The sequence below is a fragment of the Antennarius striatus genome, chromosome 4, assembly GCF_040054535.1.
Source record: "Antennarius striatus isolate MH-2024 chromosome 4, ASM4005453v1, whole genome shotgun sequence".
In the NCBI taxonomy this organism is placed as follows: domain Eukaryota; kingdom Metazoa; phylum Chordata; class Actinopteri; order Lophiiformes; family Antennariidae; genus Antennarius; species Antennarius striatus.
The window spans coordinates 22614429-22629083 of record NC_090779.1 but is presented as its reverse complement, the minus strand read 5'-3'; the positions used below and the strand labels follow the sequence as shown (position 1 = coordinate 22629083).

Genomic DNA, 14655 nt, shown 5'->3' with positions numbered 1-14655 from the left:
ATTGTGTTGATCCCAACGGTTAGCCCTCTGCTAAGCTATGCTAACGGATACCACCAGTGTCCAGGCTGAGTTAAACTAGCCGTTACATGTTATCTCTACTCAGGCAGCATCGCATGTTGAAAGTCAAGTTAATGTATCCATAGCAACAGGGATTTATCATCTGATCACATACCTATCGGTATCCAGTCCAGTGTTTAATTTAGCTGTTCTCACCTCACGTGTTTAGTCCTGATGTTGCTCGTTTCTAGCCTGTTGCATTAGCTTAGCGTTAAGCCCAGAAATGTGTAGAAACAACTCAGACTCGCCTGTCTGGTCTGGCTCAAAGACTACAGACTCATTATGAAGAATGAATGCAAACAAAACTTTTATTCCAACACGAGTACAAAACAGACAATTATTATAAAACTAAACAATCAATATTTACAAGTTTGATAAATCAGCATCATGACACAAAAATATCAACTTTATTTCAGTTGAGTCTGGTCAGAACGGACAGGCGGGTTCATCGAGCATTGAGTCTTTGCTTGGTTGTCTGTTCCACCAGTTTGTGATAGTCGTCCAGTCTGTCTCGAACTTTATTGTACAACTGAAAGCAGACAAGGTTTAATTAACAGGAGTGAGACGCTGTTGCAGGATCAATTTCCTCCCCAAAAAACCAATCAGGCGTGAACCGAACGGTGTATTGACTCACGCTGCTGTTGGTCTGAGTCTCGTTCAGAGCCTGGAGCAGCTGATCCACAGCCGTGTACGGCAGCCAAACTGGAGACGCCGTCTCAGACAGAGGCCCCTGACACACGTGAGAAATTATTACAAGTGATCAAATTAATTTTTGTCCAGTCCAAAAATCACAAAGTTCGTTTGTCTCTACTGTCACACTTGAACAAACCAGTGGTGTTGAGTTCAGTTTACATTAAACATTAAAACTTTAAAATGATTCAAAAGAAACTTTTCCATATTTTTAAATTAAATTCTTGTAAATCTGTACAAATAATCTGAGATGTTCCAATGATAATTTACATATTGAGACATCCCAGAATAGCTGACACTTTCAGAAGGAATAACATCCATTGACATATACGTAGATCTTGGGACGAAGCAGTTGAAACTGATGTTAGCAGGGAAGTTAGCACTATCCTATGTTTGTTCTAACTATACCTCAGCAAATGATGTCATTGGGATCAGGATAAGGATTCTACCTGAAACCTCAAGTCACTGCTTCAGAATGTAAATGTCATGTTGGATGCTGTTCTGCCAGAATCAGGTCAAACTTTGAGGCAGCGGGTTGACTGATATGATTATCATGTAATTAAATTTGTACCTCTATTCCAAAGTACTGGTGACCTTTCCCCTGCAGAGCATCGATATACTCCAGTACCAGCTCAGCTGCATCATCCAGCAGGTCAAAATTCAAAAAGAGGCGCAGCAGAGATGCAGCATCCACAGCCTAGGTTGAACACATCAGAAATGCATTATGGGAAATGAACCAGGAACTAATGAAACCGACAGTCTTGAACATAAATGGCCGCCTCTCTCACCTTGTAAGACGTAACCAGCCAATCGGGCAGAGGGATACCGTGTGACAGCAGCTTGTTAATGACACAGCGGTGGTATTGTGCGTTGGTGGAGGTGTACCTGTCCAGGTATGAGGCCAACAGCCGCCACGCCTCATCTGTAGCACTGCACACAGAAGAAAGAAACGAGTCAACCTGTATAGTTAAACATTATCCCAAAGGCTAATATTAAACTAATACAACACATTTATTATGAAAAGCATAAGTGTTTTAAGTGTTTGTAGTGAAGCGTCACTAAATTGAAATCAAACCTGGACTCTTTGGTGTTCACCACAGACGACAGCTGATTAGCAGCCAACCAGCTCCACGCTTCATTCTGAGTCTCCTCCCCCCCAAACTGAAACTTGATGCATCTGAGAGAAAAGCCATAGTTGTTATTAAATTACATGACAGACATGTTGACATCTAATTCACATCAGGACCTAAAGTGAAATTTTGTCTTTCAGGCTTTTTGTCAACATAAAGTCTGATCAGACCAGAGTAAAAGAGACAAACTTACTTGAAGGTCAGACCCTCAAAAACTGGTGTCAGGCTGAGTTTAAACGTCTGACAGACAGACAGCGCTGAGTCAAACAGACCTGTTTGGACCAACAGGGCCACCATCTCTGCAGCTGACGCACTGCCTACAGACAGAGAGACAGGTGAGACACAGACACGGGGTGACAAACAACTGGGGGTGTTGCAATGTGGTAATACCAGCGATGGCAGCAGAGGGCGGGTGGTGCTGGGCGAGGGTGAGACGGCTACGGGACAGGATGTACTCTTTCTCCAAGTCCTTGAGTTCCAGGATGTCGACCTGACGTTTGACTGTAAGAGAACAGATTGGAAATTCTAACTTTGTAATAATAGTTAAATTTATCTGACAGATGGGGTAACCAGGGTTTAAACATAAGCATAATGAGTTAATTATTAAGTTTGTCTCATATTCCATGGATTTGCTGCTTTTAAAAATTTGAGCTGCAAATCTTTCATTTGATAAAGTGTATTTTAATAAACTGTACATCAGAAGGTTACTCATTCAAGAAATTCTCCACTAGAGGGCAGCACACTCCAAAATAAACCAGTGATCCTGAGTTTATTTCAGTATCAAGTGAATTCAACGATTATTTGCAGACCAAACTTTCATGAAAAACTACTTAAATGTCAATGTTTTACATTTATGTGTTCTTGAGTATTTTAGACCCTCAACATGTCTGTTTAGAAAAGTAAAATAACATTTCAGTTCTATTATTACCACTAATTACATCGCACTGATGTCAAGTCTTCACAGTGAGGTTGTTAATGTTACAGTTATGTGAAGAACAGCTGACATCACCTGGTTCAGAGGTCAACTCCCCATCAGAGTTTCTCTTTGGAGACGCTCCAGGACGCTCGTACTGCAGCAAACAGATTCAAAACAGTGATTCAAAACAGTGATTCAGAAGTGTACATGTGTGTGCGCGTGTGTGTGTATGTGGACGCACCACAGCTCCAGCAGCCGGTTGGACGATCCAGGCGTACTCTGGTCTTATGAGGCGGAGACAGTTGAGAGCAGCCAGGTAACAGTTCACCTGTTTCTGAAGACCAAGACGCGTCCGAACCTCTCGACCCAAACGCATCCCGAACTCGAACATCACCGTCCCAGCTAAAACACACACAAAAACACACATGATCACACAGTAACCAAAGGTAGGGCAGTAGGAAATAACTGTTTTCAGTCAAATTTAGTGTCAGTAAGTGCTGGAATTGGTACCTTTCCTGTAGTTGTGTCTGTTGATGTGGAAGGCGTATAGAAGCTCGTAGTAATTGTGGGACAGCAGGTCCAAACCTCTGGCGCGAGATTCAATGATGCTGACGACCTGATGAGTTCACACAACAATTACCACATGCATCAGATGTGAACCTGTGACAGCCACCGTGAACCTGTGAGGCTGATTTACCTCATCATGCAGACTGACGTAAGGAAACTGGACTAAATCCTGGAGTTGGGAGCGTTCACACAGAACCACCACCAGCTGACGCAGACAATCCAGTTGCCTGAGGCACAAAAGTTGACAGATCAAACCACTCTCTACACGAGAGAATGAACTCTAAACACTCAACTACTCTTTCATTGTTCTTGAACTGTGGGTGGAGATGTGTGTAAATAAGTGTGTGTATGTACTGACATGCTGCAGTCTGGGTTCTGGGTGAGGGCTTCATAAGCTTCACTATTATGCCCCAGATCCAGATGATGTTTGAATATCCGGGTCCAGAGAGCAGCCTGGAGATGACAGGTTAGACATAGATTCAGAAAACATTGAAAATAGAACAGCACTCTTAAGATTTGAGTAGATGAAATATCACTGCTCTGTGTCATCAGATAGAAAAGTACCAAATCAATCAGTTCAGCTCCCTTTGGGTTAATTAGTCACCAACTAAATACCTGATATGTCAGAATGATCAATTACATCATCATCTGTTCACGGAGTTGGGATCAGCTGAGACTGTTAAGTCTTGAACCTGATAACTGATCAGTATCAGCTCAGTAAAAGATTATTACTAACCAACCAGTAGAGGGCAGCACTACACCACTGTACATCTAGTCTACAGCTCTACCACCAGTCTGTTATGCTGTTGTTACACCACAGTGACTGAGTACTGTAGTATTTTCTACAAAGAGTGCAGTTTATGTATCATTGATTAATAATCTCTCCTTCTGACAGTTACCATAGAAACCAGCCCATTGTGGTGGTTCACCTGGGTGCTTACGGTTACCTGGCTGTTGACGTCGTTGGAAGCCTCTGTGATGGTCAGAGAGGCCAACTGGATGACAAGTTCAGGCAGACCGACGTCCTCCAGCAGCCGCAGCACCTGAAGCGACACGGTGAGTCAGACGATGAAGATGAAGGATGAAGCGTATCATACTAGAACCCTTCAAACTATTTCCTTAACATTACAAAAGTATTTTGTAGATGACATAAAATGAACCCTACATATTTATGATGCTGATGTAATGTAAAGCAGGTGTTATTCCAGGTGTGGTACCTTGTTGTAATACTGCAATCTGGGGGTGGATGCAGCCTCCTCTTCCTCTGCGCCCGTCAGTCTGACCAGGAAGTCCTCCTTCTCCACCTCTGTCGCAGCTTCCTGAAAGCACTGCAGGGCCTGAGGAGGACAGACGTGTTATCAGATCATGTGACTTGTGTCTAGAGTCAGATGCCAGCTTCAATGAGTCCAGACTCACCTTCTGACCCTCCCCATTGGCCAGGTAACACTGGCCCAGCATGAAGCAACAGGAGCCAATGTTGGTCTGGCACCATGGACCCGTCAAACGCACGTACTCCTGCACAGAGGAAATACAGGTCAGCCAATCAGGTCCCTCATCAGGATGTTTATACATGAAGCTTCATATTTCAGAAACCAGAAAAAAAATCTGACTCCTTCCTCCCTGCATCAGTTTCCGCTGCAATTTGACCTGAGCTCAGTTTGAAACATTAACTGTGACATTAGTTTGAATTTTTTCCTAGAAATTTAAACATTCTGGATCAGATCAGACTCCGATGTTTGCTAGTAATTGTCCCACAAAGAAAACAAATCTGTTAATAGTTTGTAAATGGGAAAAATTCTTAATTTTTACTTTTTCATCCATCTTTACGAAAACATCTGACACCTATTTCTAATGTGTAGAAAGATATTTTATTACTGTATATTTGAATCATTTTAATTTGTGATCCTATTAAATGAAGAAATTTAAAGTAAATTTAATTTTTCATCGTCATTTTAGGCGACTGACTCATCAGTAGTTAGTTGATCTGTTTTTTCTGATGAGATATTAAAGCTGAGATATTTCTGCGTTCATCCCAGACTCTAAAATGAGTCCAAACATTTATTTGGAGCTCTCCTGGCTGGAAGCCATCGGTTTGCTCTTGTGTTTTTAACTCTGTGCTGGTTTTGGCTGAACTTGGACACACATTGTCTGGATCTGGGGGAGGCAGACAATGATGCTGTTCATGAAAAAGTACCGGAGCTGAACCCACCTGCAGCTGGGTGTACTGGCAGTTGGCCATCAGACACTCTGGGAACTGGAAGTTAGGGTTACTGGGCCAACTGGGAAACACCAGTTAAGAGTCAACAACAGACAATGACGACAGGAAGGAGATCATCAACGGAAAACACTTGACCAGGTGAAAGATACAGCAGCTGCGCCAGCAGGTGGACCACGTTGGAGATCATGTGACTCCAGTGGAGCAGAGCGTTACTTTGCTGCTGGGAGTAGATCTGGGAGATGATCATCTTCCTCGCTGTGGTCTGATAGAAGAGCTCCACCACCGTCTGAGGACTCAACGCTGGTGAGAGAAGGTCATTCAGAACCTGAGCTGCACTTCTTTAACACTCTTCCTTCTCTTCTACCATCACCATCAAAGCTTCTTCAATTATTCCAGAAAAAACTGACGAGAGGATCGATGTCGTTCTAAAGTCGTCTGATCTGAGGTCACTGACCTGATCTGCTGGAGAGGGCCGGGGTGTCTGACAGCTCCAACACAGTGAGGTGCTGCAGGTTAGCGTCTCTGCAAGAGGTCAAAGGTTAAACAATAATACACAGGTCAGTGTAACAGTACACATCATCAGGGATACGTGTGTGTGTGTGTGTGTGTACCTACATGATGTCCACGGGGACAGAGGAGGCCAGGCTCTGACTGACGTTTTTAAGGAGGTAATAGGAGGAGAGGAGGTGGGAGCTCCGTGGGATCAGCTCCTGCTGGAGCTGCAGCAGCTGAGCACCCCCACTCAGAAACACCTGAACACACACACACACCAATTACTTGATTCAATCATGAACAGACATAATTTGCTTTATGCTCCAGCAGATGGCGCCTTTAACGTTTCCTGTCGGTAAAACTAGCGGCAGAGCGCCACCAACTGTAGTCTCTGTGTGCCTACGTTGTCTCCGAAGCGCAGGTAGAGTTTCTGCAGGATTAACATGTCTCTGCAGAACAGGGCTCTGGTCATGGTCATGTGACAGACGGCCTGACAGACCACAGATGCCGCTGAGCTGCTGCCGTACAGCTGAGACAGACTGATCCTGGTGTTCAGGCTCTGACCTGCAAGACAAGAACCAGGAAAAAAACAACGGAGTGTTAAAGAACAGGACACACCTTCACTAAGTCATGGCTCTGTATCAGGAGTCTACATGGGTCCGTCCTCGGACGCCCTCTGGAACTTGTGGAGGAGGTGGGGGAGAGAGAGCCAAGCTGTCCTCCATGAGAGTTAATGATTCCCACCCCCTCCAACAAACTCACTCCATCAGAAACAGGATGCTCCACCCAAAGTGTGTGAAGTTGAAGTTAGACTACAGCAAAAACTGCTCTGAGTAATCTGTGCAATGCCTGAGTAACACACACATATTCATATACATACATTTGTGTGTGGGTGTAAACAGGTGTACATATAAATCTGTCCAATGCATACATGAGTTTTTAAATATTATTGAGATTTTTTTTCAGATGAGATTTCTAATACCACTTTTTGTACTTCCTGTCTCAGTTGGACTTCTGCTAGTTTTACCTGCTTTATTGGTGCTACTGTAATTTGGAATTTCCTCTTGTGGGATTACTCAAGGCATATCTCATATCTATGTGGGTCAGGTGATACATAAAGTCACCTTCACCTGTTTGTTTAAGTCTCATACCGGGTACGAGGGGTCCTTCCCCCGCCTCTGCATCAGTCTCCAGGTCCATCTCCCTGAGAAGGACCATCATGGCCGCCATCGGGTTACGGATGTCCTGCAGTTTGTTCTGGATGTCCTCGATGACGTTGTCACTACAGGAAACATAAATATTTAACAACTAAACTATCATATGTGTTCTGGGTTAGTGTGTTAAAATCTAAACGGGATGTTAGAGCTTTAAATCTCAAAGAATAAGAACAAAACTTAAGAAAACCACAAACTTCCATCTCTTCCTGAAACTCAAGACTAAAACATTAAGTGTTTGTTTACTGCAGCTGTTACTATTAGACCAGGTTCACTACGAAAGTCGTGAGTGTCATGTGACTGACTTGTCGTTGGACAGCATGTTCTCCAGCACGAGTTCCGCCGCCCTCTCCGGTGACTGCAGGTGCTCCAGAGCCTTCTCCATCTCGTATGCCATCTCTCCAGAAACGGCGTCGCTAACCAGGCGCAGACACTGAACCAGCTGCAGAACGTCACGGCCCACCTCAGGGTCTGAAGAACACGCCACCACACATGTGACAAGACGTACATGTTAGTCTCAAAACAGCAGAATGACTGTTCAAAAAAAAAAAAAATCCAGCTTTCAGGTCACGTGACGCTGCGTCGGCCATCTTTCTGCAAACAGGAGCGTACCCTCAGTGATGGGCGTCTCCTCCTCTGTGAACAGGTACTCGTCATAGGACAGGTACAGATGATCCACAGCAAAGCAAGGCAGCAAGAAGGACACGAACCCCTGGAACACGCAGCAGAGTGTCCACAAGACAGTTACTGGTGAAAGATGTGACTGCACACACTCGTCATGTCTCTGTTTCAGCAGATGTGGAGCTCCACAAGAGCAGCAGCTTTACCTTCTTCAGCAGGCACACCATGCCGGTGTGCTGACTGACCGTCAGGCCCAGAGGCATGGACAGAGCCTCCTGGTACTGAAGACAACAGGCGTAAAACTTGGACCAGAACTCCACCTGCAGAAGACGATACTCCTCCTGGGAAAACTCAAACTCCGTCACGCTGCCCTGCAGCTGCAGGAGGAAGACAGGCAAGGAAACCCGGTCATTACACCCTTTCTGATTCTAAAATCAAAATGGAAAGTCTGAAACAAACCTAAACGACAGTTTAGTTACTGATTCCTTCACAGCAGAAACGTTACCTCGCTCTCTACAGCTACGGTCACCTCCTTCTTCAGACTCTCCCAGGACAAATCAGAGATCCTGTCTGAGCCTCTGCGGTAGATCTAAAAACACAACCAGAGCAGGTAGATGCGGTGTGAACGTCGGTGCGCCGCTCAGGCTGTGAGGCTGTGCTAACGCTTTGTGCTGCATCTGGTACATGATCACCTCAACTGCAGAGCTTTATCTAGTCACTCACCTGCAGAGCTTTAACTATGGAGGACGCTGTGAAGCGTAGAGGGGAGAAGAGAACCTCCAGGTACGTCTCCTGTTAATATAACACACAGGATATTCAATCGGTCAATATGATGAATGAACAGTTAGAGCCAAGTTAGCACAACACACTCTTCTTTCTTTTATTTGGAATTCTGTTGAAATCTGTTGTATGTTTTCAATCATTTATTTATCGTTTGTTACTTTTGATCACTAATTTAGATGCCACGAACGAACAGGAATAAATCCACTGGCACAGAGGAAAACTAGAGAGTTTTAACTCGAGATTTGTGTAGCTGTGATCGGATCCATCTGCACTCTCGACGCTGAAGTGTGAATGCAGGACTGAGACCTCACAAACCACAAAAGGAACTTTCACACGGCAATTCTGCATCTGCTGTGGAAGTGGGGGAGGACTACAGGGATGATAGTGTGGGTCTCTCTCATTGCATAGCTACACAGTGAGATAAAGAGGAAACAGACAGGCCAAGAACAACTAGAGGCTGGGGACCGGGGCCAAAATGGGGCTGAATAGTGAGAAGGGGGTTTAATAATAAACACATCTGACAGCATACAAAACGCCTGAGGACAGAAACCCAATAAATCTAAAACATTCTTCACAACTGAGGACTCAGCCGACCTATGACGCACCTTTCACCTCTTCAGTGGAACCCCTCGCCCCCCTTCTTCTCCAATAGTATTTTTACAGTAAGAACATATTTAAAGCCCGCTCTTTTCCCATTAGCAGCTGTTGTGTTTGCCTTCCTGTATTTTTTTTTCCTGATATGTTGACTCCGATGCCATGAAAACACAAAAAAAGCAGTAAAAAGCAGACAAATCTTTCCTTATCAAACGCTTCTGACAAAAGCTGATAAAAACTGATAACCTCAGAATCACTTGATTTTTTTCTGTACATCACCTTACATAGGTTATTGAAGCTATGTAAAATCTAACCTCTTAAATCTCAAAGCACAAAGAGATGAGTTGATATTTCTCATGTTTTACTTCAACCTAAACCCTTTTTCATCTATTCTTGGTGTCCAATCTAGAGCCAAAATTTCGTTTTTGTTTATTGATATAATGTTTGTATCATATTTTATTATTAGAAAAACTTCCCCCACTTTAATGTCTGAGATATAAGATTCTTGTGTGCTGCTGTCTTACTCGGGGGTCCTGGTCCACGCCCATGTGGACTTCTTCTTCTGGTGGCGGCTGAACAAACACCTGGTTCCACTGCCCAGCTGTGTTACTGAGGACAACACAGACACACACAGTTACACACCAATATTTAGAAATGTGTTAAAAAACTCCATTCAAAGAGACACTCCCCACAGTTAAATGTTTTTCCATGCATACTCCAGTGAAATCTGCTTTCTGTCTTCACAGATAGAGAAAGCTGAAGGGGTGACACGTGTAACTGAAACCTCAAAGTCCTGACGGAGCCTCGAGCACCCCGACCACTGAGCTATCCACACCCCATAAAGCTAAACAGACGCTGCTGAGTCAGGAGACACATAGTGGTGAACGTTGGTATAACAGTAAATGCTTGAATTGTCCAGAGCTACGTTTGCTGTTCAGTGAATTTTGCTGGTTGGAGATTAATTTTCTTAGATGAGTCTACAAATTCTTTATCTTATTTATTTGAAACAAAACAGGAGTAAAACAAGATCAGACATGATGTCACTTCGGTGATTATCTCTGAATACTTACTGTTCAAAGTTGATGTATTTGACCACAGTGGTGTTGGAGTCGTCCACCCAGACACCCCAGATGTCTGAGGAGGTTAGAACAAAATCCACAAGAGTCTCCTGTTGGAAGACAGACTTTTAATGTGTGCATTAAACAGTTTGGGAGACGTTTAAGGTAATAAAGCACCATCTGCTAACCTGTGTGGTGAAGAGCGAGGAGATGTGGTCGAGGCTGTAGCGGTTGTTTTCTGTGGCGACCAGCTGCAAGACGGTGAACTGTCCTCTCTGAGGTACGGCCAGGTAGACACAGACGCAGAGACCGGTGGTGGGGGAGAAGACCAGCCTCAGACGGTGACCCTGACCAGCCAGACGCTTCACTCCTTTACAGGCCGGCATGTATTCCAACATATCGGCCTCCAGCAGGCATGCCTGCTCCTGCAGGAGGACACAAGAGGAGCATTTGGTGACGGCTAGCATAAAACTTCTAGCTGTAGTCTCAGTATGTTAGCACCATACGCCCTGTTAGCCTTAGTCTCAGTACGTCTGCATTCAGTCTCCCAAACCCTCCATTTTCTACGCAGATGACATGATTAAAGATCTCACCCTGAGGGACCACATTCGCAGCTTGTGATCCTGACAGAGAGCGAAGATGAAGGAGTCTTCCTCCAGCTCTCTGACAGCCAAACTCAGGACTAAGTCGGCTGGACTCTGCTCCCCACGGATCGCTGTGGGCATCCAGCCAGACAGCCTCTGCATCATGGAGCTCCTCTTCAGCTCCAGCACCGACACACCTCCTGTAACGCACAAACACACGTGAATATACACACACAACAGGCACTTCTGTTGAAAGTAGGAGGCAGTCTTTACCCTGTGTGTCATGGGGCGGCAGTGTGATCACCATAATGCCTCCAGCAGGTGAAGCAAGAGCATAGTGAGCCTCCCCAGACTGACTGAGCCATGCTGTGGAAGTCATGGGACTCCCAGTTTGTCCCACTGAGTTGGGGATGATGGCACTGTGAGAGGGGTCGTGGAAACTCAGCTTCCCCACATCAGTGAAGATGGACTGCATGTGAAGCTCTGTCACCAGCTCCTGGAGATGACAGCCAGCATCAAGTATCGGTACTACTGTTATCGTCTGTCTACTTCAATTAAATGTGTCTGGATCTCCAAGAAACTCAGTCAACCTGTTAGCAACCCTGAAAAGTCTATCTTGTGTTAATATACCATGAGCTAGCAGGTCTTCTAGCTTTAGCATCAAACATGATACACCTGTAGCTCTAATTTGCCAGTAACAACATGAGCCCGCATCGCAGACTCATGTACTACAAGCTTCGTTCATCGTTTCCCTTTAGTACTCACACTGCGGTACATGCGTGAAGGGTGGGGCAGCACCAATCTGTGAACAGTCTGATTGGTGGAAATGAGGATGATGACATTATTGAGGGTCTCCTGGATGCTGACTCCTCCAGGCAGCACAGTGCAGTGGGTGAACTTGAGCTTGACGGCATTATTGAGCAGGTTGGTGTCCAGAGATTGCTCCACCAGCTGCACTGCATCTCCGGATGTGGACCTGCACAGTTAGTGTTAATGCACAATCACACTGAACTTACTCAGTCCTTTAACAAGTTGTGTTTGTACTGTACAGACACAATATAAATAATTCATGTTTGGGAAAGAAATTTGGAGAGAACAAGCAGAGCTGCTGGTGTTACTCACCAGTGAATGAATCTGTTACTGGTGATCGACAGCAGCTTCCCACTCTCCTCATAATGAAAGGCTCCAGCGCTGTCAGGGAACTTCACACCACCAGGAAGAGCACTCAACCCTGCAGAGAACAAACACAAGAAGGAAGCATAATGGCAGTGTGTATGCATCTGACGGATTTCATCCATTTATATGGTGCTTTTCTCAAATCTGACCTTTGATCTAATCTATTATCCATTGTAACAAAACAATGTGTGTAGATGGGAGTCCCGTGAATTCTGAGCTAACCGTTCAATTTACTGTCACAATAATCAGCTACGGTTCTGATTTATTAATTAAAGAAAGTGGCCAAAATCAGAGTAATAATAATAATAATACTTAGTTTGATGACTTTACCACCAGAAGGTGGACGGGATGAACAGAACAGTCTTGTTAACGATAGTTAGCACATCTGACAGATGGAGTTACCGGTTAACAACACAGCTGAAGCTAATTAGAGACATTTTGACAGACAGACAGAACAATTGACAATAGCTTCGTGTACTTTGTCACGTTTATTTCCCGTCCCAAAATAACCCAATCTGACTAATCCAGGTTAAATGATCTTAGGCCGGCCGCTAACTTTACAAACAGCGTGTTAACGGTACTAGCTGTTGTTAGCATGTCATAACACTCCAGTCCCTCGCGGATAAAAGGTGTTGGATGTCGGAGAGCAGCAGAACACGAGTGAAAAGCGTCCGGGGGAAGTTTTACCGAGGTTGACGGTCACATCTCGGAACCGTTGCAGAGTTTCCCTCTCAAATCCACAGATTTCTATGAAGCTGCGCTCCAGCACCGCCGCCATTTTCCCCTCATGGATCTGTGACGTCAGCGGGACAGGTCGCGCGCTGCCCTTTCAAACATTTAAAGAGACAGGACACCTCGAGGAGGACGGAGGAAGGGGAGGAAGAGGAGACTCCCTAGAATTCAAAGACTGCATTCGTAACACTTTATTCGGAGGCAAGGGGATGAAAATTAGATCACAAGTCTTGCATTGAAAAACTAGGTCAATTTCAAAATTTCACTTTATACTTTTTTAATGCCCTGAACAATATTGTAGGTTGTCCTGAGTCTGTCTGCTACAGAATACAGTACTGTATATACAAATGGGAGGCAGAGTGATGGGCAGCTCCTTCCTGGTGCGCCCCGAATGAGCAGATTTTAGGGGAGCCGGTGCCTTGCTCAAGGGCACCTTGGCAGTGCTCAGGAGGTGAACTGACAGCTCCGACTGCCAGCTCACACTCCAAATGTTTTGGCCAACTCAAGTCTCGAACCGGCGACTTCTGGTCCCCAGTTCAACACTTAGTGGACTCCTCCTGCAAAACCAAAGTATGTTAGACAAGTGTGTAACATGCAGGATGTGAGTGCATCAGTAGTGTGTAACCAGTAGTCTGTACATCTCCTGTGAATCCCTCATGTTGGTGCATCAGATGCAGGTTTTCACTGGTAAAATGGTCTTTTGTCCAGATAGCTAACAGTATAATAGGTAGGTAAGTATATAGATAGATAGATAGATAGATAGATAGATAGATAGATAGATAGATAGATAGATAGATAGATAGATAGATAGATAGATAGATAGATAGATAGATAGATAGATAGATAGATAGATAGATAGATAGATAGATAGATTGATTGATTCTTACATACTTGCTTTATTAATCCCAAATGAAATTACAAATTAACTCATCAGCACTCCCACAGTGGGTGAAGTCCATGTGTTTTGTGAAAAATGTGCTTTTCAGAAACTGAATGTCATTTCCTGGCTCCTGCCTTGCTCCAGATGTTTGGATGTGGATCCTTGTTCTCCAGGACGTTCAGCTGCTTTTTGATGAGTTTCACTGTTGTGTGCTTGTGCAATTTTTCCTTTGCCAGGTCTCCATGGATGAGAGGAGGTCATGTGATCCGGGCCTGTTTGTCTGTCAAGCTTTCAAATAACTTAATATTCTTAAAACGTGGGTGAACATGCACACAGAAAGGCCCCCAGGGGACCTTCTTGCTGTAAGGTAACAGCATTATCACTGGGACACCCCCTTTCCCTCTCAATGTTTTATTATCATTATTTTGAATAATTTCGAAAGAATCCTGGTATTTTATGTTGTGCATTTTGTGTACATCTAGTTCACATGTTTACACTTATGTTTTTATTTCAACATGTGTGGTTTACATTAATTCCACACCTGTAAACATTTAGCCTCAATCTTTATTTATTTACATTTAGCCTACATGTTATTTACATTTAGCCCACATGTTGTTTACATTTTCCTAACATGTTGTTTATATTCAGCCTACATGCTGTTTACTTTATCCCACATGATGTTTACATTTATCCCACATGTTATTTAAAATTAGTCCACATATTGTTTACGTTTTACCCATGTGTTGTTGACGTTTATCCCATATCTTATTTACATTTAGCCTACACACTGTTTACTTTTAGGTCACATCTTGTTTACATTCAGCCCACATGTTGTTTATATTTAGCCCGTATCTAATTTGAATCATGCTCTGCTTTAGTGGCAGGAATGTTTGTGGTGTGACAGATTAATTTGAACAGAGCAGATTTCTCATTAAGGGACAAT

The 14655-nt window shown here is 44.1% G+C and overlaps 1 protein-coding gene across 1 annotated transcript; it reads right to left on the bottom strand.

The window, feature by feature from the left end:
• Positions 1-41: 41 nt before the first annotated feature.
• On the bottom strand, positions 42-12918 carry nup160 (nucleoporin 160). The gene is made up of 34 exons (XM_068313131.1): positions 12788-12918; positions 12047-12155; positions 11690-11900; positions 11198-11420; positions 10934-11124; positions 10529-10765; positions 10353-10450; positions 9807-9891; positions 8629-8697; positions 8411-8494; positions 8112-8282; positions 7897-7996; positions 7590-7755; positions 7222-7352; positions 6474-6634; positions 6194-6330; positions 6033-6100; positions 5728-5878; positions 5570-5639; positions 4777-4875; positions 4578-4697; positions 4308-4403; positions 3719-3813; positions 3491-3587; positions 3304-3409; positions 3035-3195; positions 2887-2947; positions 2268-2378; positions 2071-2194; positions 1823-1924; positions 1536-1677; positions 1319-1444; positions 692-787; positions 42-586 (listed from the first exon to the last, which is right to left on the bottom strand). Exons 1-34 carry the CDS (start codon positions 12876-12878, stop codon positions 503-505), a joined length of 4173 nt encoding a protein of 1390 aa, XP_068169232.1. The 5' UTR covers positions 12879-12918; the 3' UTR covers positions 42-502.
• Between the last annotated feature and the right edge of the window lie 1737 nt (positions 12919-14655).

Bases quoted from the DNA above. Each gene is read 5' to 3' on its own strand.
- nup160 (XM_068313131.1), bottom strand. From the start codon at position 12,878: ATGGCGGCGGTGCTGGAGCGCAGCTTCATAGAAATCTGTGGATTTGAG. The intron at 6,101-6,193 runs GTAGGTACACAC...GACCTCTTGCAG, and splicing joins TCTGTCCCCGTGGACATCAT to AGACGCTAACCTGCAGCACC. The intron at 2,379-2,886 runs GTGATGTCAGCT...GTTCTCTTACAG, and splicing joins GGAGTTGACCTCTGAACCAG to TCAAACGTCAGGTCGACATC.